Source organism: Mixophyes fleayi, chromosome 8 (genome assembly GCF_038048845.1).
Source record: "Mixophyes fleayi isolate aMixFle1 chromosome 8, aMixFle1.hap1, whole genome shotgun sequence".
Taxonomy (NCBI): Eukaryota; Metazoa; Chordata; class Amphibia; order Anura; family Limnodynastidae; genus Mixophyes; species Mixophyes fleayi.
The window spans coordinates 43,026,760-43,050,771 of record NC_134409.1 but is presented as its reverse complement, the minus strand read 5'-3'; the positions used below and the strand labels follow the sequence as shown (position 1 = coordinate 43,050,771).

The following is a 24,012-nucleotide window of genomic DNA, read 5'->3' as shown; positions in this document are numbered from 1 at the left end:
GCAGTGTCTTGTGTGAGATGTCATCAGATTGGTTCATAAATATCCTTAGTCTGTATAGGAACCATACTGCATGACCAAGTGGTAGCTGTAGAATGCTTTCTAGTGGATAGGGAGTATGTTGTATGTCTGCCCTCAATTCTACTTGTGTAGATAGAATTAACAATCATATGTTAATCTGTAGGGATGCAAAATATTAAACCACTAGATGCAGATCTCCTCTTTCAAGACCTGATAGTTTGCAGACCTGGATGACTGCACAGACTACCTTAGATACAAGGATTTTTGTGCTGTTTATTCACAAAGTTGACTGCAGTTCATGATAAAATCTTGGCAAGACTAACCATTTAATGAAGTTACCAAGGTACTTTTATCCATCTTCATACAGGAATTGATGAACATAGAAAATATATTTGCTTTATATGACATCTGTATATAAAAGCCACCATTCCATGTAATCTCAAGTCCATAAACTGAAATTGGCATCTATCATGTCAGTGTTTGGACTTTCCAGTCTCTGCCCCTAAATGGGGGGGGGGAAAGGGAAAAATATGCATTTGGTAAAACTATTCGGCAGTTGTGGTTTATTTTCAATAAATCGATAGCAGACAACCGAATAAGAAGGCTACAGGCTTCTAATCTTGAATTTACTTGCTCTCTATAATCAGAGTTCAAAGAAATAGGATAACGTTCCACATTTATCACACCATTCATTCCTCAGAACATGAATACACACTAGCAAAAACATGTGTACCTGCATGGGTTTTCAACAGGATTCTGATATGACTTTTACTTCACATTTTTCTAAAAAAAAAAACTAAGGCCTTCTAGTGATGCACATTCTAAGCACTGGAAGTTGCTGTATTTCAATCAATAGGATTCCATTAGTGATATTTGTGAGAAGAGTCAACTAGTCAGAGCTAAGGGCATCAGAGTTGGGACACACATAGTGCCTTTTGCGTACAGACAGAAGTTGCATGTATCAAGAACTCTAAATGAATCCCTAATGATCCATGTAAATGTGTTTAGATATGAGAATGTCGCTTGTATAATTACAGGTGCATGCGGCTCACCCCAGCAGTCCAGATTTACTGTAGCAAAAATGGATTGAGTCCATAGCCTACTGTTCCTGAAGTTCTTATTGAGAATATGGGTAGATTGCAAAGATATAGACATTGAGGTCACTTATTTTATAGTGCATATGGCATAATATATTCTCTTGTGTAAATCCCTTTACAGGGCACCAAACTGACTTTTACCATACTATTCTGCTGTTATGTAATATGCTATAAAACCTAAAAATAAAGTGATTGCTCCAGAAATTCAAAGTTGTAAAGGATATTACCTGTTTTATGTGCACTTCTATATTTAATGGAATGCTGACCGCTTTTGATCTGAGGGTGTGCACCTTTGATAGCTGGTACCTAGGTTTAGTTTACTGTACTTATGTGAGCCTTAGTGATTTTCTTAGTGTTCTTGGAGTATTGTGTGTGTATAATTGTAACCCATGCTATGGATTCATAATTTAAAAGAATACTGTTCTTTAAAAGTGACTGGCCATTGCAGCTTATTATATTATATTAGAAATCTATATATTTCTCTTACGTGGCGTATTCAGTTTTGTAAATATCGGCTGCATAGAGCCTTCTAGTTGTAGCTTCTGATCCACAAAGTCTTGTGTTGTTGGATTCTTTGCAGTCTCTAGCCATTCATTCTTTCCTTTGCAGGCATTGGTAGCCAGGTGCTAAGGGAAAGATAAAAAATAAACAACCTTTTATTAAATACCAGGTAACACTGCACCACCCTACCAAACTTAGCTTCCACTATCTTGTATTTAGTTCCACAAAGGTAATGTAGCGCTTCATAAGTAAATACTAGTGAGAGATCAAACTATGAGGAATAAGTAAACTAAGAAGGTGTCTGGCTATGATTTTTTTAAGAGGCTTCCCAACTATTGATAACTGGAGGCTGCCACTTGCTCGTATAGAAGATGCCTGATGCTGAATCACTAGTGGTTCTCTAGCTTCCTGTGTCTCATTTGGGCCTTTAAATAGCCACATTTTGTTAGAAAAATTGCTCCACGATTTGCTACTGCTTGTGCTAAACAAATGGACCTAAACTGACAGTTCTCTACTTCACTCCTACCAGAAGTGACCGTTACGGTACAACTTGAGACCCATCTATGCTGTGTGGTTTATTCTATTAAACTATTTTGCAACTTGCTCCTGTATTCTTTGTTGGGCATCGACTTTCTGCAATCCTGAACCAGTATTGTAAAAAGAGGACACCACAAAGTAAAAAATGTTTGATCTTGGTGTTAAGAATACATCATACTTGCCAACTTTTCCTAGTTGGCTTCAGGGAGATCCCGGGGGAGGTGGGTGTGCAGGGATGGGGCTTCACGAATGGCATCATTTTGGCCCCACCCCCAACTTATCTAATGCAGGGATGAGAACCGGGAGGTTGCCCTGCTCTGCCCGGAGGTCTCCCAGATATGTGGGAGTCTCCTGAATATTCCAGGAGAGTAGGCAACTATGCGTTAAAGAAAAGTAGCTAATGAATCTCTAGAGCCTGAAGTGTGTCTTACATTTCTGTCTCCATTACTGAAGTCATGTTGTCTTACCCAGGGCCTGATCAGCCAACAGGCTGACCAGGCTGCAGCCTGGGGCGCCGGGTCGGGGGGGGGCGCAGCAGCGCTGGGTAATAAAAAAAAAAAAGATTTTTTCTTTTTTTTCTTTTTTTTTTAAGATTTTTTTAATTTTTTTTTTTTTCGTTTAAAAACCCCGCCCGCGAAAATCTTTCCTAACGGGTCCCGGGCCGCCTGTGGTGTATGGAGTCCGCCTATGACTCCATAGTATATGTTGAAGGGGCTGTCAGCTGCTGCCGTCACTGCGGCCGCGGTGCGCTGTTCAGTGTGGTCACGTGAGATGTTAACATCTCACGAGACCACACTAATCAGACACACCGCGCCCGCAGTGAAAGAAAAGGACAAACACCGCCGACGGAGAACAACAGAGGAGCATTTCACAGGAGGCAGGTAAGTCAATGGCTGCCCGGGGAGCATTTTGATCAATAATATGGGGAGGAGCAGGAGAGCATTTAGATCTATAATATGGGGGGGGGGGGGCAGGAGAGCATTTTAATCTATAATATGGGGGGGAGCAGGACAGCATTTTGATCTATAATATGGGGGGGGGGCAGGAGAGCATTTTAATCTATAATATGGGGGGGGGAGCAGGACAGCATTTTGATCTATAATATGGGGGGGGGGGGAGCAGGAGAGCATTTTGATCTATAATATGGGGGGGGGGGGAGCAGGAGAGCATTTTGATCTATAATATGGGGGGGGGAGCAGGAGAACATTTTGATCTACAATATGGGGGGGGAAGCAGGACAGCATTTTGATCTATAATATGGGGGGGAGCAGGAGAGCATTTTGATCTACAATATGGGGGGGGGAAGCAGGACAGCATTTTGATCTATAATATGGGGGGGGGAGCAGGAGAGCATTTTGATCTATAATATGGGGGGGAAGCAGGACAGCATTTTGATCTACAATATGGGGGGGGGAAGCAGGACAGCATTTTGATCTATAATATGGGGGGGAGCAGGAGAGCATTTTGATCTACAATATGGGGGGGGAAGCAGGACAGCATTTTGATCTATAATATGGGGGGGGAGCAGGAGAGCATTTTGATCTATAATATGGGGGGGGGAGCAGGAGAACATTTTGATCTATAATATGGGGGGGGGCAGGAGAGCATTTTTATCCATAATATGGGGTGGGGGAGCAGGAGAGCATTTTCAGCCATAATATGGGGGGAAAGAACCTGGCATTTTCAGGCACAATGTGGGGGGGGGGGGGGGGACTGGCACTGGCAGCATTGAAGGATTATCATATTTTTAGGCACAAATAATTAATGGGGGGCAGTGGCACAGATCATGACTGGGGGTGGGATAATAGGCTCAGTGGCTTTACTTATTATTCTCTATGGGTGGGTCAGTGGCACATATCATGACGCGGGGGGGGGGGGGTAAGCTGCAGGAGGCATAAAAATTATAAATTGTCTAAGGGCTGGGGGGTTAAATAACTGACTGTCAGGGGTTGGTAGATGTTAGTATATGATTATAAATAATTTGCATATCTTTTTTTATCTATATATGCCTGTACTAAGGGGTTGTTTTATCTGGTCATAATGGAGTGTTGTGTTTGAATCATTCAGGGTTTGTTCACATTTGCATTTTTGCACATTTTCAGTACAGGACCCCAGTGTTCCAGAAGCCAACTGACAGCAACACTTCAAGAACAAGAGAGAACATCAGGTAGTCTACACTGCAAGATCAGGTAAGAGAGAACAGCGCATCCTGTATAACTTTGAATGTGGATTTTTACTTTAGTGACATTATAATGTGTTTTCAAACTAATGTGGGCCTGATTCATGAATGTAAGTAATTAAAAAAAAATAAGTGAGTTTTCACCTGGACAAAACCATGTTACAATGCAAGGGATGCATATTAGTTTATTATTTTGCACATAAGTTAAATACTGGCTGTTTTTTCATGTAGCACACGAATACTTGATAGCTTTATGTTTACACTGCAATTTAAAGTTGATCTAGGACATGCTCTACCACCAACTATAAACCTGTCCCCACATTTTAATTTACATCCCTCTCCAATGCAACATGGTTTTGCCTATGTGCAAAGTTACAATTTTTTTGGATTTCCTTTCCTTAATGAATCAGGGCCTGTGTGTTTTTATGTATTAAGTAATACTTTACAATCGTGTGCATATATATATGTATAAATATGGAAATATAGGTATTGGTTGGGGCAGGGGGCGGGAGGCGCGCGGATGGGGGGGGGGGGGCGGCAACCAGTGTGTTAGCTTGGGGCGGCTGGAACCCTTAATCAGGCCCTGGTCTTACCTGTCAGTCTTTGACTACATCTTGGTCTCCATGAAAATGGCCAACTCCATAGGCATCAATAGATGGACATAGGACACAATTTCTGAACTGTCATCATGCCACAGATGGCAAAGCCAACCACGTCTTGTACTGGCTCAGCATCAGGGAGAATGCCAGACTCTTCAGGGAGTGAGGGAGTTCAGGGAGTCTCCCTGACATTCAGGTAGACTCAAGTATGGAATACATACTACATTAATCTATGTACTGTATATGTTGTAATTGGTACAATTTCTGATTTATTTTTTTTGCCCGTGTTAATTATCAGTAGAAGCCGCATAGTTGCTTTCTATATCTCAAATAAAAATATGTACTATAGCTGGATGTACATTAAAAATACACAGTAATGTCCTAATTTTTACTCTTTCCACAGGAGGTTTTAGTATGGCCACCTTTAACTATTTTATACTGGAGCTGTTGCTGAGAAACCAGTAAAGGTGCTTAGATAGTTTGAGCACTTGTTAAAATATAGTAAGTTTTTGAGCTAAAGTGACAGATTTTAAGGTGTTTGCTATCTTTATGTGCATACCACATTATATAAAACAAACAGTTACCATTCTAGCTGTAAATTTTCTAGTACATGTTAGAAAATCAAACAATTGTATGAGGAATTGCTAGGAGTTACAATACATTTGACGATATAGCGACTAGTAGTACAGTAAGTCTGTGTGTAGTGTATTGATTCTTATTTGTATGCTTACCATTTGTGTTGCTGCCTTTCATCCACTTTTACCCAAGAAGCCCCCATAGTGAAGAGTTGCTACGTTGAAGCACCATTTCCAAGAAGACCATACACGTAGAGGAAAGCAACACAAATGTTGGTGCACACTAATAAAAAGAAATGCACTACACACATTAAAATAAAAAGCAAGATGGAAATGTTTGACAATTATGGGTCTTTCTCTATGTAAGGGTACGGTTTGCTTATGTCATATATAAGTAAAAATGCCTATGACATGCCTATGTTACTATTGGTTTTACTTTTTTGAATTCACTGCAGACTTTGATGCTAATATGCTCAATTGTTGAGCCATATTTACAAAATGCACATATCTGCTTTATTAGCAAAAACTGACGGACTAAAATGGTACCATTTTGCCAATTCAACAGCACATGAGTATTTCATTGGGGATCAATTCAGAAGACAAGTTATTGTTGCCTATCTAAGCGGGCACATTTTGTTTCTATCATGAGGGAGCCATTGTGACTGCTGATAAATAAGCAAATTAATATTTTATGTATTCCCAATAAACGTGTTCATTTAATTTGCAATTAGCTCATCCCTTGTTCTCATACCCTTTTGGTTAGCACAATGTGCTGTACGCAGGGGGGGAGGATGGATGCCACACACAGTACGGAGGAGAAGAGAAGTTTCCACACAGAAAATGGGGATAATATGATTTGGGCCACTACTGTGTGGCATAATATCAACTGGGGGCACTATTGTGGCAAAATGTGATTTTGAGGCACTACTGTGTGGCATAATATCAATTGGGGGCACTACTTTGTGGCATAATATCAATTGGGGGCATGTACTCAGGCATGAGGGAAGGAGGAGATAATATAATGTGGGAGGTAGGCTATTAATTTAATGGTGGAGTTTAGGTGGGGGCTAATTATTTAATTTGTGCTATTTTATTTGTGGGGTGATGTGGGTTAATTTAATATTAGATCATAGCAATTTAAGATGGGGTCATTGGGCCTTTAATTTAATGCTGGGGTGGTTTGGGGCCTATTAATTTAAAGTGGGGCTGTTTGGGAAAAAAATGTGAATATGAATTATTTGATGGCAGTGATGGTTGCGGGAAATAGGTATATTTATTAAACGTAAATGCTATTTAATTTATTGCTGGGGTTGTTTGGAGGGAGGGAAATAGGTTTATTTATCATCATCAGCAGCAGCTATTTATATTAAATTTGAATACTAGTATTTTAATGTTGGGGCTGGAGGGAGGCCTAATTATAAAACATGGGTTGTATTGATTAAACACTGGGGGGTAAATGTATTAACATGCGGGTTCTTCAACACCCGCGAGTTCAGCGTCTTCGTCGATTAAATTTAAAGCGGCGCTGCATTGTAAAGGGAAGTTTCCCTTTACAATGCAGCGCCACTTTAAATTTAATCGACGAAGATGCTGAACTCGCGGGTGTTGAAGAACCTGCATGTTAATACTTTTACCCCAAGGGCTGGTTGTAGTTTTCTAAATTACATGTACCCATTTTTTTTTTCAAATAGGGCCTCCAACATTTCAGTATCCAGACAAGACACCATGGACAGTAGCCACAGGTGGTGAAAGTAACAAGAACAGGTAGGAGAGAACAGGACAGTCTACCAACTGTCCTGAATCTGGTGGGGAAGTCCCGAATTTTAGTGACAGTCTCGTTTAGTGAGATTTGGTCCAACTACAAGGACAGTTGGTAGATATGTCCTGCATCACACTGTACTGCTTATGAAGGCAGAGCTGCGTGCAACTAACAGTATTGCCTGTGTATTTGTCTAACATTTTTCTAAAATGATAGCCATGTTACATAATAGGGGCTCCCTGTCTTAAATATCCCAGGCCCCCCAAGCGTTAATCCAGCTCTGGTTAGCAGCAGGGAGCGGATAGCTGCTCCAAGTCTCTGAATAGGACGCAGACTGCAGAGCAAGCTGAGGAGATTTAAATCTCACAAGATTTGGTAATCTTGCGAGACTAAGAGCTTCCCTGCTCACTCTACAGGAAGTTACCACCCTGGTGGATGTCAGCAGCACCAGAAGCATAGATAAGTACAGTGGGCTGGGGGTGTCATAATGTGCCTCGGGGGATGGTGTGATAAATGTAATGATTTATTTTAATGTATGTATCATTGTCCCATGTTGGCCACACCCAAAACACAATGTGGTCACGCCTTTTTCGGTGCTGCTACTCAGCGGTGGCGCAAAGTTTCTTTCCTACAAGAACTGCAGGGGTGGGCCTGTGTACTTTAAATGCCAAGGCTGATTTTTAGCCCCAGTCCGGCCCTGGCTGTACTGCAAGCTTTTCTGAGCATCCTAAAGTAGTGACCTGCAATACAGCTAATTGCATGAGTGATACCTCATATCGCCATACTGGCAAACTAAAAGTAACATGAACAGTAAAGTATTTGCAGCCACATACCTTATCCTCTTTATGGAGTTTCCCTTGAACCTTTTCAGGGTCTGAGATCGTATGCTGTATAAAACTTATGTATGACTTCAAGGCCAGTCTAGCTTCTGTAGAAATAATGAGCAATTGGAAAATTATGAATGTAATACTTCTACTTTACCAAATCTCTTCCTGAGCTGGTACTACTAATACACTCACTACTAGTGCCTGCTCACAATTTCATAGTCACATTTAATCTTACTGCCTGTGAACATATGCAATACATTTCTTAACATCAACTGAGACAGGAATTTGTATAGAAAAATCAAAACTGAGCATACTTTTTTTTTTAATAGAATATTTGCCTAACAACTGTGTTGCAAAACAATACAAACTGACAATACTAGTTTCCTGGTTGCATCACTGAATTGCTTCTATATGATCATGTGCTTCACTGACAGCTCTTACTACTCAGATGTCTATGTACCAGACTGTTGAGCTTCTGTGCTCAAGATTGCCTGTCCTCAAGTTTTATGGTATGCTGGAAATAATAGGCTTCCACATCTATGTGACTGCTGGTTTTGCCTGACGTGTAAAGGTCATACTTGCCTACCTTTGGCAAGTTGTATCCGGGAGAGGGGCGTGTCTAGAGCGCGGGAGGGAGGGGGCATGGTGAATTGTCATTTTGGCCCCGCCCTCTGCGTCAAATATGCCATTTTGTTGTGGGGGGCAGGGCCAAAATGACGCAATTAACTGCAAATCACGTCATTTTAGCCCCGCAATTGCGGGATGCGGGAGATTTGCCAACTCTCCTGGGAGTCCATGAGACCAACCCGAATTTCGGGAGTCTCATGGACATTCCGGGAGAGTTGGCAAGTATGGTAAAGGTATATAGCAATATAAAACATCCAAAAACTACGATTAACATACTGTTCACAACTTTGAAATAGACAAACAAGCATATTTTCCTCTGCAATATTTTGTAAAATGATACACTAGATTGCTGATAGTCATTCATTGGGCATTTTTACTGTAAACCTTGCTATATAAAGTACCTTAATCATTTTCTGCAATACAGTTTTATAGCAGTGGAGAAATTCAAGTCAGTTCATAGGTCCTTAAACACAATTGCTCACTGTATTGTGGCCTGGGTCCTTTTGGAAATGTTCCGTGATGGACTGCATAATGGTCACGCAACATGACCTTTCAGCTCTAACCCATCTTTTCTGATCATACAGCCTCTCTCCAAAGCTGCTTTATGACATCACAAAGGGGGGTGACATGCAATACAACAAGCATGTGTAAAACATTATTGTTTTAAGAAAGAGCTTGCCATAAGGGTTACTTAGCAAGTTAAGGACATCTCTACCCCTGCAATGGCATTGTGGAGGACCTGGATCAGCCATCAGTTTATATACAAAAATCTGTAAAGCTTTAGGAATGATTCCTTCACGCCGACAACTCTATATATACTTTTTGGCACAATTCATCCCCAGCAAGGGTTCAGCATATTGCCACCATCCTTTGTGGGCTACTAGTGGAAGTGATTTTCTTCCAGAAGAGCTAGAACAAATGGAGAAACAAACCAGAGGAACAAGCTGCTGTCTGCCATATTTTCTTAATCACCTGTGTTGGACAGAAGTGCACAAGAACCTGATGTCCGGGTCTGTAGTGATGATCTGTATACCTTGCATTGCCCTATGTCTTATTGCGCTAGGTGCAGCTATCTCCTATCTCTGGACATACTGGAAAAAACCCAAATGTAAGGTGAGAATAATACATTCTACATCAGAACGGGGTTGTTTTTTTAGGAACAATTGCCGTAACTAATTCACACTATGAAAACACAAACATTGTTAATGTGAAAACCTATTATATATTTAGTATCTAATAACATGATACTGTACATTTGTAAAAAAAAGGCACACAAATAATAGGCATGTTAAGGAAACACCATAAGAAACTTTTCAAAATAGAGAGGCGAGCAGCTTGTGTTATGTAGATTATTATTATCATTTATTTGTTAGGCGCCACAAGATTTCCGCAGCGCCGTACACAGTACAAACAGTAGACTATACAGGGTGAAACAGTACAGAACAATAAACAAAAATACCAATACTTCAGAAACTCCAGGCAGGCTGCTGCAATAAGCACGGAGCAGAAGAACAGGTGAGGAGACAGGAGGGAAGAGGGCCCTGCTCATGTGAGCTTACATCCTTAAGGAGGGTAGACAGAATCAGGCACAAGGGGAGCCAGAAGAGAGAAGGGAGAGCGAGTAGTGGAGGTGAGGGGTTAAGTAGATGGTTGGTAGGCTATGCGGAAGAGGTGAGTTTTTAGTACACGTTTGAAGCAGCACAAAGCGTACTCGGTGTATACTAACAATTCTCCAAACTAAAACTTGTAAAAATAACAATTTAGCTTGTAGTTTTACACTGTAAATATGGAGCAACAGGCAACAATTACAACCACATCCACTCTGCGTTTTCAATCGTCACAACACAGCTAGTTTATTTGCTATTAACTATTCATATAGTTTGCATTTTACATATCTTTTTTTAAAATAAATGGTTCCAGACGAATCTGTAATAAACTGCTTATATTCCTGAATCTGTTGGGATAGGTCTCTGATACACAGGCAGCATGGTGTCTAACTGGTTAGCACTTCTACCTCACAGCACTGGGGTTATGAGTTCAATTTCCGACCATGGCCTGTGTGGAGTTTGTATGTTCTCCCCGTGTTTGCTGCGGTGCTGCGGTTTTCTCCAACACTCCAAAAACATACTAGGTTAATTGGCTGCTATGAAAATTGACCCTAGTCTTTCTCTCTCTCTGCTTGTGTGTGTGTTAGGGAATTTAGACTGTAAGCTCCAATGGGGCAGGGACTGATGTGAATGAGTACTCTGTACAGTGCTGCGGAATTAGTGGCGCTATAGAAATAAATGGTGATGATGATGATATCTTTGTTCTTCCTCCCCTGACCATTGCCTGTCTCTGAATTACAAGCTTGTCTGAACTCCTGTCTATAATGTCCCAACACTAAATCTTATTTTTTTTTCTGGACTATCTATTTGTTCTAAGTAGTAGTCAACTGTGTTGTCACAATGTTTAAGCAGTAATGGTGTACCACAAGGCCCAAGCCTGCTGCGAGTAACGTGGCGCTAAATCTATTACAGTAAATATGGTAATTTTAACCCTGATTTCTGCTCGCAGCAAAAACCAGTGTTAAAGATGACCATATTAACTGTAATAATGTGCACTATAACTGTAATACTTAGTAATAGTGCACAGTCCGCCTAACTTTGGCAGTAACACGGTCAATTGAATTCCCCCCTTAGGGGCATATTCAATTGATGGCGGGATCGGCGAAAATCCCGAGCTCGAAAAATATTACCGTTAATACGGTAATATCTCGCTGGAAGGGAGCTGCGAGCTGAAATCAAGTGAGTAAATTACCGTATTAACGGTTTTCCCGCACAGGATTACCATAATAACGGTAATCTTTTTCGAGTGCGGGATTTTCAGAGATCCCGCCGTCAATTGAATACCCCCCTTAGTTGGATCTACTTGAACACAGACAAATAATTTGTTTTTGTTTCTGAATGAACATCTGAATTTCTGTACACATAATCACATAACCATACAGTTGATGTATCCATGTTATAAACTCATTTTTTTAAATCCAATTCTTGTTAATAAGATTGTAAGTTAAAAACTAAGTGGTTTCACATGTATTACCGGTTTTACATTTGCAGTGTGTGCGCAACCTAGGTTAGCAGTAATATCATTAATATACTCTCTTCAATTTGACCTATTTTAGATGAAAAGCTTCCACTGGGGAAATCTAAGATGGAAAAGAATTTGGGAATAATAGTAGACAGTAGGCGGAAAAGCAACACTCTGTGTTAGGCAGCGGCTACAAAGGCCAATAAAATTTTGGAATGCATAAAAAGTGGGAATAAATGTACTGGATGCACAAATAATTTTACCTTTGTATAAATCCCTTTTCAGACCATATATCAAATATGTGGTATATTCTGGGCACCTGTGCACAAGAAGAACATAACAGAACTTGAGAGGGTTCTAAAATGGGCAACCTTATTAATTCAGAGAATTAAGGGGTTATGTTACAAAGAAAGACTGACCAAATTGGACATGTTTACATTGTAAAAAAGGAGGTAACCTAGCTGGTATGTATAAATATATTCGAGATCAATGCAAAATTTGTTTGCTTAAATTTTCAAACCTAAGCCTCTGCAGGTGACAAGGGAACATCTACTTTGGAAGAAATATATTTTCATTATCAGCACAGGAAGGGTAGTTAGAATAGACTTTTTACCTAGGAAGAAGGTAATGGCCAATACATTACGAAAATAGATTAGATGCATTTCCAGCAATATGTTATATCTCCAGCTGTGATTATTAGAATGTATTATTGGGGTTATTGATACATGGAATTGATGAAATTGCCATTTAAGGGATCAGGAAGGATCATTGTTTTTTCCTATTATGAGGTTAAAATGCTTTGCTGGGGTTTTATTTTGCCTTCCTTCTGGATCAACATAGCTAGTAAATATAAGAATATTTTGAACCTGATGGATAGTTTTTCAGCCTGGCAAACTATGTAACGTGTGTCAACTTTTTAACAATTAAGCAATTGGACTGACATATTGGAATGTATGTGGCCACCATTACAGTTGGGGTTCTTTAGGTATTCGATAAGTGTCCACTACAGCATACTGTTAGCACCTATGATGGAATCTTTAATTCAGTGTGGGAATAAGGAAATGTAAATACTATAGTATTGTCCTGGGTTTATACAATCCAGGTTAAAAATTGAGTTTTAGTTTAGCAGACTATACAACTTTTTCCCACAAGCCTACACTAGTTTGTAATTCTTACATGTTGCAAAGCAGTAAGCTTTTAGGTAATTTTATGATCACCCTTCCTCTTGGCTCAGTCATCCAGTTTGGAGAGTCTGATTTAGGCTGAAAGGTATGCACTTAGGGGGTTTTCCAGTTGCTCAGAACCCCCCAAACCTTTGTCACCCCCGCCTCCGTGTTCGAATCACTATCTTCTGATTCTGACTGAGAAGGCAGTGCCGGGCCACATAGTATGAAGACAGCAGACCCCACCACTGTCCGGATGAGCGACACATTCCTTTTAATGTAGTGAACGTAATATCTGGCCACTGCAGCCAGCCAGTACCGTTAAATAGGTTTCTTCACGCAAGCATATGGAAATTCCCCTCTAGAAATCCTGTGTTTGCCCCTTGCTGGATCCAAGTTGTAAATACACCTTAATTCAACATGTAATTGCTTTGCTTGCTTGTACAAGCACACACATTAAATTCTACACTAGAAATATAAACATAGATTTTAGCTTTATGTACTTTATACACTATGGGCCTGATTCATTAAGGAAAGTCAGGCAAAAAAAAAGAGTAAGTTTTCTACTGGCCAAAACCATGTTTCAATGCAAAGTATGCAGATTAGTTTATTATTTTGCATATAAGATAAATACTGGCTGTTTTTACATGTAGCAAACAAATACTTGATCGTTTTAATTTTACATGGAAATTTTAAGTTGATGTAGGACATGCCCTACCCCAACTATAAATCTGCCATCACATTTTAAATTTATCTCCTCCTCCAATACAACATGGTTTTGCCAAGGTTCAAAGTTACTAATTTTTTTGCCTTACTTTCCTTAATCAATGATATATACACAAACCAACTGCATCCTAATATTGATGATGATAATAATAAAAAACAATAAATATTCCTTATACAGTACTGAAGTCCACTTGCTTTTTAAATAGCTGGGAAACTTCTCTAGTTTTACATACACTTGAATTAATTCATAATGTTTAGTATTATGACACACTGCACATAGTCCTCTTGGCTGCATGGTTACTGGAAATACTAGTGATCTGAACACAGTAGATCAAATATTTTGTGTTATTATTACAGTGCTAATCATATTGCCTAGCTTTGTAAAGTGAATATTTATCGTTCACATCAATAGATGTCCTGTTGTATAAATCCACACGAGAGATACACAAGAATTCCATATATGATAAAATGTAAAATAAACATTCAATTCAGACTATTTTACACTCGGTCTATGACTATTAATCTATGACATCCTTTACATGCATTTTCTATCTTTAATACCACATCCTATTAATCATCGACTCCTCTCTTTCTAACATACGTTTGCCACTTCCTGTCTCGCAAAGACACATCATGTTCTATTGTTAAAATGAAATGTAATTTAGAGTAACATCATGAGCAAACAGTGACAGTGACATGGGCTCTTACTCAATGATCAAAGAGGAAGCAGCTTGTGCACATTGTTAGCAAATGACATACCATTTTTGGTGATTCTTTGTTACATTATTAAATGGGTTGGCAACTGTTGGACAACCAGATCTATCTAGTAACCTCCCCCTCTCCATGCAGATTATTGGTGTGGGCTACCAACACCCTACCCTCTAAGGTTCCTAAACATTTAATGTATTCTGTTCTGGATCCTGCCACACTATCCACCTGCAGTGGGGATTATTGTAAGTATGGATAGGCTGGAGGCAAATGTCTGGCTCAGTGGTACAATATTGTCCAGCTGGTGAACAGTTCAAATACCCTGAAGTCATATTTCCTTCATAGTCTTATTTTATTGGTACTTTGATATCTCGACTGACCACAGGATTATGGTACAACAAAATTTTCTAATGAGTTCAACAGATTAGAGCTACACAGCAGGAGACCACAGATCTTAACTGACTAAAATAATGTACAAACATAACGTAACTATAACTCTCCAACAGTTTGGAACACTGGCGTAGAGGAATATTAATATCTAACTTAACTAACCTATACCTGACCTAATTAAACACTAATGTAATATGCTATCTATTAACTAACTTAACCAACAACAACACTAACCTACATCTATACTAGCAAACTAACTAATCTATCTATACTATACATGCTTAAACAAAATAAACTAACTAGACAGCCCTCTCAAGGTATTACTTCACATTCCTCCTCCCTGTTTAATGTAGAGTCAGGTTCCTTGGTGGCTCGACTTACTGGACCTTGATCTTCCATTATTGACAAACCATCTGCCTTTCCATGCTCAGAACTTTTTCGATTGGAAATAACAAATTGATATAGTTGCAACACTACCTCAACAACTCCCATTTTCCTCTGCAGTCTGCTGTAACCAGTGTAGAGGATCATGGTTGGTTACAAGAGAGTACTACTGGCCCTAAAGATAAGGCTGCAATTTATTTATAAACAGCCCATACTATAGCCAGACACCCCTTCTCAATTGTGGCATAAGCAATCTGCCGGGCCAGTACCTTGCAAGAGAGGTATTCCACAGGGTGTTCCCAACCAGCATCCCCTACCTTGCTAAGCAAAGCTCCTAGTCCATGACCCGAGGCATCAGTATGCACAATGAACCGTCTCTGCAAGTCTGGGACTGCTAGCACTAAGGAACCGGAAAGTTCCTTCAGTCGCCTAAATATCCTCTCACAGTCATCAGTCCAGTCCAGTTGTCTACTATACGTTTTGAATATTAAATCAGTCAAGGGTTTGTCAAGAGTGCTATAGTAAGGAATTCGCTTTTTGTAATATTTGTCAGTGCCCAGAAAAGCCTGCACCTGCTTTTGGTTAGTGGGTTTGGTGGGTCTAAGCCATTTCACTATAGCCTCAATTTTTGTTGGTTCTTTCCTCCCACAACTCTGTGTCTTAAATATAGAACCTCTGCCTTACCCATCTGACACTTGTCCGGTCTGATGGTCAACCGAGCCCTTGCAATCCTACCAAAAATCTAAGTTACATGTACCAGATGTTCCTCCCATGTCTCACTGACAATTATTAAGTCATCCAGGTATGCTGGGAAAAGTCCTGGCTCCCTGAAGTGGATTATCCACTGCTTTTTGGAATGTGGCTGGGGCATTCTTAATTCCAAAGGACACAACAGTTAATTCATACAGCCAAAACGGAGTGGTGAATGCGGATCGCTCCTTTGCCTCCCTGGTAAGGAGTATCTGCCAGTATCACTTACTAAGGTGGACACATAACGAGCCGGTCACAGCCGGTTTAGTAACTCCTCTTTGTGAAGCATAGGATAAGCATCTGTTTCCGTAACTTCATTCAACTTCTTATAGCCCACACAGAAATAGTCCTTCTTGGGTACTAACATGACCCCAGCTAGCGATGGGCTCTTGGAGGGCACAATGACTCCCATTTCCAGCATCTCATTTTTCTCTTTCTTGATCATGGCTAACACTTCGGTACCGACCTTATACAAGGGCATCTTAATTGGCCGGGTCTCTTCAGTGTTTACATGATAGGTGAACACATTGATACGTCCAGGTCTGGTGATAAAGTCGGGTCTTTGGATCTTTATCACCCTCTACATCTGTTGTTCCTGGGTGACATACAACTGTGGTCCTAGGGGAATTGCTAATACAGCTACTCTTTTTTTGGTTCTGGCCCGTATGTCTGGGATAGGGTCAGTCTCTGGGTCGTCCATAGGTAGGCAGCTTATGGCCATTACACTTATCTCCCTAGTTAAATAGGCTTTTAGTCAATTTCTATTGTACATGTTCAATCTCCTACCAGTGTTATCTAAAGCAACCACGTAGTTCACGTTCCCTCGTCGCTCGACAATTTTGTATGGGCTGCCCAGGAAGACTGGAGCTTGTGGTTGCATGCTGAGACTAACATCCTCATCATCATCAACCCCTTAGATTGTACGCTCCTCTGAGCAGGGCCATCTCTCCTCCTGTTTCCACCACTTCTAACTCTGCTCTCCAGCTACTTAGCCCTCCTCCTCAAGGGTCCTCCACCCCACGTACACTCTCGCTCCCTCCTTCCCCCCTGGGGGTCTCCCTGTCTTCCGCGCCCTCCTTCTTGGGCCCCGTCATTTGCGGGTCCTCCCTCCCCCTTCCCTGCCCTCTCTAGCTGTGCATTGAGCTTATTGAGTTACTGTGCTTACTGTTTACTGTACTGTGCTGTCTCCCATTGTATTGTAATTTGTTTGTCCCTGTACGGTGCTACAGACACCTTGTGGCGCCTTATAAATAAAAATTAATAATAATAATAATCCTCTGACCAATGACCAGCTCCTGAATGTGGGTCTGCCTATCATAATGCCGGCTCTGCCTGCCCTGAGCTTCCTCCATGTTGTCATGGGTCAACAGTATCAATCATTGCAATCTTTCCTGTAACTTCTCCACATACTCCAAGACAGGAATATCCAGTTCCTGAAAGGTCTCTTTCCAGCTCCCCAGGTCTAAGTCTAGCAGTCCCCTGACTCTCCGTCCGTACAATAACTCAAAGGAAGAGAAACCAGTGGAGTCCTGCGGTTCTTTGTGATACGCGATCTACAGCTGCTGCAAGGACTTCTCCCAGCCTCCCTCCTCCGACTCAATGTACGCCTGTAGCAAATGCTTGCAAATTCCATTGAACTGCTCACAAAGCCTGCTAGTCTGAGGATGGTACAGAGTATTGCAGATAGGATATATCTCAAACCTGTCTCACATAGTTTGGAGTACTTCCCCCTGCAACTGGATCCCTTGTGGGAAGCCTACACGACTAAAGATATTCATGAGTGCTTGGGCAACATGCTTGGCATTATTGGATGACAATGCAACAGCCTCCGGATACCTATTCACATAGTCCACCGCTTCCCAGTCCTGCTGGGTTTCTTCAATGGACTGATTATGGACTGATTATGTCCATTGTGATCTGTTTAAATGGCTGATAATGGGCAGAGACTGAAGGGGTAAGCAGCAATGTGGACCACCAAGATGTTAGCAAACCTCACATGAGGCTAGGTACTGCCTAACGTCCTGTTTGATTTCTGGCAAGAAGAAATTACTTGGTATTAGTCTAATGCACTGCTACTGCGGTGTCATTAGCTAACTCTAGTAATTGAACCCGATACCATTGAGGAACTACAAATTGCCTCTTAGTTAACTCTGGTTCCGATAATTCTGTGCCAGATGACAGTTAGTACAGTTGGCTCTCCTCCCACACAAACCTATCCCCAGTGGGGTGGTTTTCAGTTTACAACAAGAAAAAGAAGAATTTAAAGAAGCGCATCCAGTTCATTCGGACTCCAAGGTACTACCATACAATAATACTCATCAGTATGTGTTAAAATTTAAACAATATAATAAACATTAAAAACATAGAAACATAGCTATAAAAGAAACAATATTGTTTCTTTTATACCTACGTTTCTATGTTGTATGTTTACAATTATTCAATACTGGAGATATTATACTGATTGATCAGTGCCCTCAGTGATATTCCCTGTTGGGGGATATATCAATATTTGGTTATCAGTTTCCTCAGCAGCAATTCTTGCCTCTGCTAGTGATGGGTCAGTACAATCGGCTTCCCTGAAGGCTGCTCTGCCTGATTCATCTAAGTCAATGTTTGGTAACGTTGTCTGTTTGTTAGTAACACTTACCAGCGGCTGTTTAGGGATCACGGATTCTGTTTCCTGCAGAGGTCCTGGGATGGTAGCTGAGGAGTATTTTGTTGTTTAGCCTCACAAGGTGTTGTAGACCCAACAAATCCACATTGTAGCTCCTGCTCTGGCTAAAATAACGGCAGTGGGTAAGCCCCCCGGAACCCCTACCTTAACTTCCTCAACCCCACTTTCCCAATCTAAATACACTCTGGCTAAGGGAAAATCTCTTGTTTCAACTTCCGCCATAGTGACTTCTACTCTTCTATAATAAATAACTTGTTGTAGTCTTACAAACTCAGGATGGACTAGGGATATGGATGCACCATTATCCCTTAATCCTTGCCTGGGTTCCCCATTTAATATTTGTATATGACTATGCATGTTCTTATGAGAGTTCCTATCAATTGCTGCAGCTGTTTCGACCTGATAGACCACATCCCCCTCATCATGTATTCCCATGACATTGTGTTTTCTCACCTCCCATGAGTCACATCTAGCATAGCAAATGGCTACATGGGGAATCAGAGCTCCTGCTCCTGCTAGTCGTCCACGACCTCTCGGACAGTTAATTGCAGATATCCCTGCCGAAGACAGTTGTAACAACGCAGGGTCTCCTGATTGACAGGTCTCCTCTCTCTTGGCGAAGTAGGTAGTGATGCTCAGGATCATCATCATCATCATTTATTTATATAGCGCCACTAATTCCGCAGCGCTGTACAGAGAACTCATTCACATCAGTCCCTGCCCCATTGGAGCTTACAGTCTAAATTCCCTAATACAGACACACGCTCACACACAGACACAGACAGACAGGGAGAGACTAGGGTCAATTTTGATAGCAGCCAATTAACCTACCAGTATGTTTTTGGAGTGTGGGAGGAAACCGGAGCACCCGGAGGAAACCCACGCAAACACAGGGAGAACATAGAAACTCCACACAGATAAGGCCATGGTCGGGAATCGAACTCATGACCCCAGTGCTGTGAGGCAGAAATGCTAACCATTAGGCCAGGATCATGGTGGAAGTTAGATGAGTGTAGCAGTTGGAGACACATCACTGGTTTCAATCCTCCGTGTTCTGGATGACTCCGGCATTGCGGGTCCTCTCCACTCGGTTAGCCAGGAATTCAGCGGCTATCCCTAAAGCCTGCTCTGGTGTCTTCGGACTCCTATCTGGGACCAATGCCTTAATCTCTGGATCATATGAGCAAGCAACTGCTCCATAATGTCAGTTAATTGGGAGAATGTATGTACTTGCTGTTCTGCCAACCATTGACTACAATTTTTCCTCAGATTCCTTGCAAACTATGTGTGCATTGAGCCTCTTGCCTGTGTCATGTTTCTGAACTTTATCCTATAGGATTCAGGAGTGATGGCATAATGGGCTGTATTACCCTGCACTGAAAACTTTCTTCTGGACTTAAAGCTTCCAGTGCTTTTCCAGTTAAACTGGGTACTATCTGTCCAGTTTCAAGCAGGCTTTAAAAACCCACCTTTTTCTTAAAGCCTTCCAGTCTCCCACTTAACTTCCTACCTTTTATTCTGCCTCTTCCCCTCTTTCCCCTTCCCTTATCCTCCATTCCTCCTTCTCTCCCTCTCTCCCCCGTGTCTCTCTGTCTGTCTACCCCACCCCTTAGATTGTACGCTCCTTTGAGCAGGGTCTTTTCTCCTCCTGTCTTCACCACTTTTAACTCTGCTCTCCAGCTAACTCGCCCTCCTCCTCGAGGACCCTCTTCCCCTTGTCCCCTCTCACTCCCTCCTCCCACCTCTGGGGGTCTCCCTGTCACCCGTCACCTCTTGGACTCTGTCTTAGGAGGACCTTCCCCTCTCCCCTCCCCCGCCCCCCTAGCTGTGCTTTGAGCTCACTGAGTTACTTGTGCTTATTGTTTACTGTACTGTGCTGTCTCACCTCGTATTGTAATTTCGTTTGTCCCTGTACGGCGCTACGGACACCTAGTGGCACCCTATAAATAAAAATTAATAATAATAACTAAATATCTTACCCATTCAAATTCTTCCACTCTGTGTATCCTCATTATAGACTCAAATATATGTAGACGTGTGTCAATGTCAGTCTCATTAAATGCGGGCAAATCTTTATACCCTAATCTGGGTGCTGACATCACATGATTTACTGGTGCTGGGGGAAATTCAGGGACCTTCAGTACTGCTGCCTGCAATACTGCCACTCTCTCATGTAGGGGTGTCCCCTCCACCAGTTTATCAAGAAACTCACAGATTTAAGCTGTAGTTCCCATAACAGCCCCAGCAGTATTCTTGATAGTCGATGCTTGACTTAGTACTGCTTCCTCATCCTCCAAATTTTCATCCTCCATCCATGAATTCTCTAAGTCCCAGCAGACCAAGTTCCCAATCAGGAGAGGTCGGGTCTCAGCTGCCATTGTCTCTATACCTTGAGTCTGGCACACTTGAAGCAGATGAATTTTCTTCATTGCCTTGTATGCCATCTCAGCCTGGTTCTCAAATTCCATATATTTTAATATGGTTTCTCCTGTCAGTGAGAGATCCCTCTACTGCTGCTGCTAAATGTGAGTATCTGGGTACTTTGATCCCTCGACTGACACCAGGATTATGGCACAACACTATTTTATTATGAGGTCAAAAGATCAGAGCTATACAGCATGAGACAACTTCAAGATCTTAACTGACTAAAATAACAGACAACCATACCTATAACTTCCCAACAGTTTGAAACACTGGCCTTGAGAAACATTAAACAGCTGATTGCCAGTCTAGCTCACGCCCACAACTCCCATAAAAACTATATGCTAATCTAATTTAACTAACCTATACCTGACCTAATTAAACATGTTTATACTAACAACCTAATCTATCTATAGTACACATGCTTAAATAAAATAAACACAGCCGTCTTAAGGTATTCTTTCACAAAGATGCTCCACTGTTTTTGTTTTACTAATATATATATTATGTCAGCTCTCTAGATCCTTGAGGAGTGCTGCTGTGGTAAGGGTTCCGCAGGGTGAAAGGACTTGCCCAGTAAGTAATTAGAATTTTGAGCTTATTGATGATTCCTCTCCTGGGTGGTGCAGTATTGGTTTTTCCTTAGGTTTCAATAGTCTCTAATTGAGATGTATATATACAAAAGTATTGATTTCAATATAGAATTAGTCTGAACCTATACTCCAAATATTATTTAAATACTTTATGATTGTATATTATGATAGTACATTGAACTTTTAGTATTCAAATATTTTTTTTGTTTGTAGGACCACATCTGCAGTTCATGTATTAAGTGTAAAATATATGTATCAGATTGCAATATGGAAACGGATGTGAACATGGATGATACTCTTTGTCAGACTGTAGCAAGCAGAAAGATGGCAGAATACTCATCAAGAATAAAAAAAAAGTTAAATGTCCTTGAGCAGCGTGACAAGTATGGACATCGCATAAAGAAAAGACAAGAAAGAGAGCTTTTAACACCATGTCCATGTGTACATGTCTGCACAAATCATGGAATCAACGTGGATGTTTCATCAAATGACAATAAAAGATAACCACTCCATAATGACCAGACCTGTAAGAACATCATGTTGTGGGGAAATTATTGCATTACTCTTTCTTAAGTGAAGCATTAACTGGAAAATAATACAAAAGATTCATATAAGATTTAGAGTATATATGAAAAAACTACATTTGTCCCAACAGACAAGTGGCTCTAACAGCATGTTTGAGCTAGCTAGCCAATTAAAAGCAGGTATAAAAATCCTGTCTTTTTTTCAGGTGGTTTTGGTGACAGTTTTGACTAAACTGCCGGCAATTTAACTGTTTATAATCTGCCACACACCGCCAGCCATTTAAGATCCCAGCCTCAAACATCTCTATAGTAAATGCAGCGGTTTGGAGCATTAAACTGCTTGCAATGTGCAGTAGTTTAAAACCGCCTCCAAACACAGTTTTTAAAATAGTGCCTTCGCTTATGTTCTGAATGGCAAGATAGCTCAGCATGTTTGAGCTATCTAGCCAATCAGAAGCATGTATTTTTTTCCTGCTGGTTTTGACTAAACTGCCAGTTCCATTCTCACACCATCGCCACCAGCCTGAACCACTGACACAAGACAGGATGGATCTATGGATTCACATTGTTTACACCAAATTCTGACCCTACAATCTCCATGTTGCAGCTGAAATCAGGATTTGTCAAGCCAGGAAATGTTTTCAGTCTTCAACTGCATTTGCTCACTGTAGCCTCAGTATTCTGTTCTGTCACACTCCGCTCCCGGGTATCTCCACCTGAGCCTCAATACACCGACTCTCACTTTAAATCTCTTCATGGTGCAGGCTGTCTGCCATGGTTTGCACCTGTGATTACTTCACCTGTGTTTTTAGTAGGGATGAGCGCGCTCGGATTTCTGAAATCCGAGCCCACCCGAACGTTGCGGATCCGAGTCGGATCCGAGACAGATCCGGGTATTGGCGCCAAATTCAAAAGTGAAACTGAGGCTCTGACTCATAATCCCGTTGTCGGATCTCGCGATACTCGGATCCTATAAATTCCCCGCTAGTCGCCGCCATCTTCACTCGGGCATTGATCAGGGTAGAGGGAGGGTGTGTTAGGTGGTCCTCTGTGCTGTTTAGTTCTGTGCTGTTTAGTTCTGTGCTGTTTAGTGCTGTGCTGTTTAGTGCTGTGCTGTGCTGTGCTGTGCTGTGTTCTGCAGTATCAGTCCAGTGGTGCTGTGTGCTGTGCTCTGTCCTTCTGAGGTCAGTGGTGCTGCTGGGTCCTGTGCTGTGTCCTGTTCAGTCCAGTGGTGCTGTGTCCTGTGCTCTGTGCTTCTAAGGGCATAGTTATTTCCCCAATATTCCCCTGTGTTTAAAAAAATAAAAAAAAGTTTTTTTTATAAAATACCAAAAACTACTTTAATATTTTTTAATTACCACAAAATTTTCACAACCAATCCTGCAGTATAAGCCCATTGGTACTGCAATATTACCAAGTTCACACATTCAGCAGTAAAAGTCCAGTGGTACTGCAATATTACAAAGTTTACACATTCTGCAGTATCAGTCCAGTGGTGCTGTGTCCTGTGCTCTGTCCTGCTGAGTTCCGTAGTGCTGCTGGGTCCTGTGCCGTGTCCTGTTCAGTCCAGTGGTGCTGTGTCCTGTGCTCTGTGCTTCTAAGGGCATAGTTATTTCCCCATTATTCCCAAGTTTGTAAAAAATAAAAAAAAAGTAAAAAAAAATAAAAAAATTAAAAAAAAAAAAAAATATATAATAATTATAACCAAATTTGCAAAACCAATCCAGCATTATAAGTCCATTGGTACTGCAATATTACCAAGTTCACACATTCAGCAGTAAAAGTCCAGTGGTACTGCAATATTACAAAGTTTACACATTCTGCAGTATCAGTCCAGTGGTGCTGTGTCCTGTGCTCTGTCCTGCTGAGTTCCGTAGTGCTGCTGGGTCCT

General features: G+C 41.2%; 1 protein-coding gene and 1 long non-coding RNA gene across 2 annotated transcripts in view; one reads left to right on the top strand and one right to left on the bottom strand.

Annotated features, from left to right (window-relative positions):
• Positions 1–313: 313 nt before the first annotated feature.
• The window catches only part of ANKRD45 (ankyrin repeat domain 45), a 66,694-nt gene continuing 42,995 nt past the window's right edge, over positions 314–24,012 (bottom strand). Inside the window, exons 4-6 of the mRNA XM_075182444.1 lie at positions 8,099–8,193; positions 1,603–1,741; positions 314–520 (exon numbers count right to left, since the gene is read on the bottom strand). Coding sequence (XP_075038545.1) covers positions 492–520; positions 1,603–1,741; positions 8,099–8,193 — 263 coding nt within the window. The 3' untranslated portion in view covers positions 314–491. The remainder of the gene's footprint in view (positions 521–1,602; positions 1,742–8,098; positions 8,194–24,012) is intronic.
• LOC142100058 (uncharacterized) lies at positions 9,380–22,132 on the top strand. The gene is made up of 2 exons (XR_012678678.1): positions 9,380–9,832; positions 21,811–22,132. It is a non-coding gene; the product is annotated as an uncharacterized LOC142100058 (long non-coding RNA).